Genomic DNA, 4,683 nt, shown 5'->3' on the forward strand with positions numbered 1-4,683 from the left:
ATCCATGTCGTGTGCCTTCTGTGAACACACGGTCTATCCTGTTCACATCCCTCATAGAGTCTTGTTGCCCATTGCACTGAGCTACTTGTCATCCCCTGTAAGAACCACGCGACCTTCAGCCCGTTGACTGCATCACAGTCAAGCGCATGGCGGCCGTTCATCAGATTTTGAGCGCCTGTTCTTCAGACTGTTCGTACTTTGCGTCAAAGGGGCCTGTGTCCGCCACATCACTGTTAGAAAGTATGTACGACAAGTGCCCTGTGTGGTTGCACAAATGTGGCTTTCTTGCCCATTCAGATTCAAGTCCCCGTCTATACCCTGAAGTCTTCAACACTCTACGTACACCACCATTTTCTCTTGATGATGAAAGTCAAATATACAACACACCGCTCTTTGTTGGAATGATATTCAACCCAATTCCTTGTTCCCAAGGGCCTTCTTTATGCAGTACAAAATGACAAACTTTTGTTTTTAACCCCTTGAATCCAGATAGGGTCAAAGACATGTAGAAAAGGATTAGTCTATCAGCTATTGATTATTGGACTGTTAAATTTGTCGCACGGCGCGCGCGCCTTCTCAGGCGCGATTCTTTTCGGACAACCAGCCGCCTCGGGCGCATGGACTATTCAAACGCTAGCGCACCACCAGATTATCGAATCCCAGCATAGGTTCTGGCAAACGTTTCGTCTAATTCAGATATGTAAGTAGAAAGTGAATCAGTCCCAATAAGCATTGTTCAAATTCTTCGTTTCAAGATCCTCTTTTGCAGTGAGTATATCTGACTCGAAGTTTCGTGCCTGTTGTAAGTGCGCTAGGCATTCCGAGGCCTGCTCATGCTCGGATGAACATGTACTTTGCAGGCCAAGCTTGTTCAATTCGCGTTGATAAACAGTACTGGTTGTATGAGTATATGTAAGGGTAATGAAGCCTCGATGTCAATGGCTGACATCGTTGTCGGTCTCTCTGCACGATGCCTTCTGTCCGTTGCAACGTAGAATCAGATACTTCATGGACAATCAGCATCCTACTCGGGTGTCCTGACAGGTTGGCAACCTCGATTTATCTGGATCGGTATTACAATTAACACTTTAATCAGGTGCTCGACTTTTTACCAATTAAAGTGGCGTCCATCCACCCTTTATCTCACTTGCACGCTCGCGACAGGCTCGTTCGATCGCATTGAGATCCATAGGCATCGACCCGTTTTCGATAATCGATTGACTGAATTCGCTTTGCATGAGTGGTTGCGAAATGCGAGAATAATGGCAGTATTTTGTTCCAACATTCTATCCAACACTCAGTGCAACGGCTTGACGAAGAGTGCGATCATTACGACGTTGGTCTTTGGCTTATTACATGGGATCATAGGATTTGGACTTGGTGCATATCTGTGGAAACGAAAGTGAGGCGCAAGTTCACATCCCCAGTGCTTGCTTCAACTCACCAAATGTTGCTTCTCTCGATACACTTTTTGCGATTTTCGACAGACGCAAGCAGAGCGTTGGATGGGTATTAGTCTTAACGGGAGTCTTATTTTCCCTGACGGTGGTCACCGGGACGGCCAGTAGGTTCAACCCCGGAGACCTTGATCGGTTTACATCGGTAGAAAAGTTCACAGGTCAGCATTACTATCAGCTCTTGTTGAGATAAGAACTAACATGGGAACTCTTTGCACCTCTAACACATCGCCAATATATATTCGGGTCTGAACAATCAGCTGCGCTGGGCGTGTTGTCATCTCTTTCTTTCTTCGGCTTCCACACATGGTCAAATGTCATTTTAAACGCACTTTCCCTCAAGATAGCTCGTCTGGTTGTCCCCTCTACTCTCATCGCTATTGCCACTACAGCCATAGTTTTCGACATCCTCGCCTTTGTGAAAGTAGAATACGAATTATCTGGAACTGGATTCCGTGTTGGCGCCCGTGACGAGTCAACTTTTAACGTTTACACCACTGTATCAGTAGCTCTATCGCTTTGCTTCCTCGCGGTCATTGTTCTGAACAATCTCCTTCTTCGCCGTATTTCAATTGCATCTATTTCAGAATCGGGTCAAGATGGTACAAAGGCAAAAGGGGAGCCTACATCACCCCCAAACCAACGTCTTCCTACTAGGTGGCTTCAGACAGCAACCAGTCTATCTCTCGTGAGGACCGCTATCGCTTTATTGAAGGTGAATACCGTGGTAGCACGTGAGGTGATTGGCTTGGGCGGGTACTGCGCGTACGTCTTTGTGATCGTACAATGGTAAGCGAGCGAGATATGCGCCTCTTCACTGTCCCGCAGGTACCCACTGAACTCGTTTTTATTTCAGGACCTGGGCACAAGTAGAGGAAAGAAAAGAACATAACCAATTCTTCACCCGCCTGCGTCAGAATTCTCAGTTCACCCTTTCTGATTCGTCCGAAAAATCAGTATCCAAGGAGGTTGGAATGACCCGAACTCGTTCCAACACCGAGACCTCTGTGAATAAAAGTCCTTTGAAAAAGCCTCCTCCTGCGTACGACGGGCCACATACAGGGCCATATTCCCCGTCCTCCACAGAACATTTATTGGACCGGAAAGTTCCAGAAAGACGCTTTCGCCGCCTCAGCTTCGATACCGGTCTATCATTTGCTTCCTTGGGACCAGAAGACTCGGCATCAACGGCTGCATTCTTACCACGACCACCACCTAAACCAATCCATCTTCGCGAGAGAACACCACTCGGACCCAATGGTAGTGTGATTGCGCCTCTACGGGAATCACTTCTGATGAAATTTCAACATCAAAGATAGAAGAAAGCCTACATCAAGGCGTTCGGCTTCTTTATACTTTCCAATCATCACCATCCATCAAGCCCTAAGAGACTCATCTGGATATGATTATAAACAGAAACCTGTTACTGTGACGATCATCGTTACGTACCCACTCATCATCCGCCCGATCTGAAGGCAGGGCGACTTATCCTCGGTGAAGCTAGGTCGCCTTGGAATGATTTGGTATTGAGGTAAAATAGAGTCCACTACTGATCATATCCACGGGGACTGGCCGGTGGCTGTAAAATGGTGAATTTCTGGAAGATTTAAGCCCATAATTGTATGTATGTATATCCACAGGTGGAAATGAAATAAAAAACTGCATCATCTTGAAGGTACTCGGCGACGTGCATTATCTCAGAGCTCCTGATATAAACAAGAGACAAAGCTCAAAAATTATGTTGACTGACTGTACCCAAGTCAAGTCTAAGGTGAACAAGGCTTTTTTGTCCTTCCGATCCCGTTTTGCCTTGCTGTCGGCTACATCGGTGGGCCTTTCCACACTTTGTGGCTACAGTCTCAAAGGCTCCAGTATTTTAGCTGCGACATACCGTTTTTTTCTTTGACTGTCAAATGCATTGATAGCCCACAAATCCTTATACCCTGAAGCCCCTAGATCAAAGTTTAAGTTCATAAAGACAAGATACCCAACCTATCATCTTGTCACATATTGGTCCCCAGCAATCAAAAACCAGTCCCAATCCAAGATGCATAAAGCTTGTGACTTTGACGCAGGAGAAGCTACTCTCACCTGGCCATTGTAGACTGTTGTTACAAGGAACATACAATTTTAGACTACTTGGTGTTGATGTTTCTCTGCACCAAGAGTGGGTGAATCACAGGAACAATTAAGGAATTGTTTGATGTGATTTTCAACTTTCTACTCTATCTTTGAGTGATTTTCATATCTTTATCGTCACATGAGAATCATCAATCTGATAACTAGGATCCTTGGAGCACTTTTGGACAAATTCGAATCCGATGATCACTTAATTGGGCCCCTTGCTTTTTTGTAAACAGTCTAAGTCGGCAAGGTGAACGAGATATAAAATGTGGTTATATCCCACATTCAAGGCTTGTGACCTGGAGAAATCATCGGCCTCCAGAAAGTATCAAGTATATGTAGCAAGTTCTTGCATGTAAATGTGTTGAATGGTGGCGAAGAATCAGATTGAGACTGACGATTGGCCAAAGGAGGTCAAAAGCTGATCAAGTGCCTCAAACATTCTGATTCTGTGTATTTGCGCACTCAGTCTCTAGATTCAAACCATCAGAGAGGCATCTGGCACCCGATTTGACATTTATGGTCTTTGGCTCCTGCCAGATGTAATCAGTTTTCAATGATTAGAAATACTAAAAATCGACAAAAAGCGCTTGCGCACGGAAGAGACCTCTCATTTCTAAGCAACAATGGGATCTCAAATTGTTAGGCCTTTCTGCCTACCGGAAAACGAACCTATAACATAGCCTCTTCTTGTCACCAAAATGCCGACAAAGGTGTGATATATAATCTAGATCAGTCATGGGTAACGAACTTGCAGACAAGAGTGAGATCTGGTTGGGCCAGACCAGACGTATATCCAGTGCGAGGAACAAGAAAAATGTCACAGCTGTTCTCTCTGTAGTCTGAGGGGGCGCAAGGAGATAGGCCGAGTAACCTATAGACGTGGGGCGGTGATATGCAAAGAAAACGCCCCATCGACGTCACGCTCAAGTTGAAAGGCGATCTCCAATTTCGTTCAGGGTAATGATGGTTGAGCTCTGGTAAGTGGGATTGTCCAATATCAGTCGGATCGTGCTCATGTCCAGTTCCGGCGCAATTTACATATGGGTCTCCATCCTTTTTGGACAAAGGACCCTTACGGTGGGATCACACGTTTGACAAG

At 45.5% G+C, this 4,683-nt stretch overlaps 1 protein-coding gene across 1 annotated transcript; it reads left to right on the plus strand.

The window, feature by feature from the left end:
- Positions 1-970: 970 nt before the first annotated feature.
- MELLADRAFT_95791 (uncharacterized protein) lies at positions 971-2,776 on the plus strand (the record flags this gene model as incomplete). Its single annotated transcript, XM_007407024.1, has 5 exons — positions 971-1,044; positions 1,097-1,336; positions 1,404-1,618; positions 1,718-2,246; positions 2,314-2,776. The coding sequence occupies 5 exons, from the start codon at positions 971-973 to the stop codon at positions 2,774-2,776; spliced, it is 1,521 nt and encodes a 506-aa protein (XP_007407086.1).
- Between the last annotated feature and the right edge of the window lie 1,907 nt (positions 2,777-4,683).

The sequence above is a fragment of the Melampsora larici-populina genome, assembly GCF_000204055.1.
Source record: "Melampsora larici-populina 98AG31 unplaced genomic scaffold MELLAscaffold_8, whole genome shotgun sequence".
In the NCBI taxonomy this organism is placed as follows: Eukaryota; Fungi; Basidiomycota; class Pucciniomycetes; order Pucciniales; family Melampsoraceae; genus Melampsora; species Melampsora laricis-populina.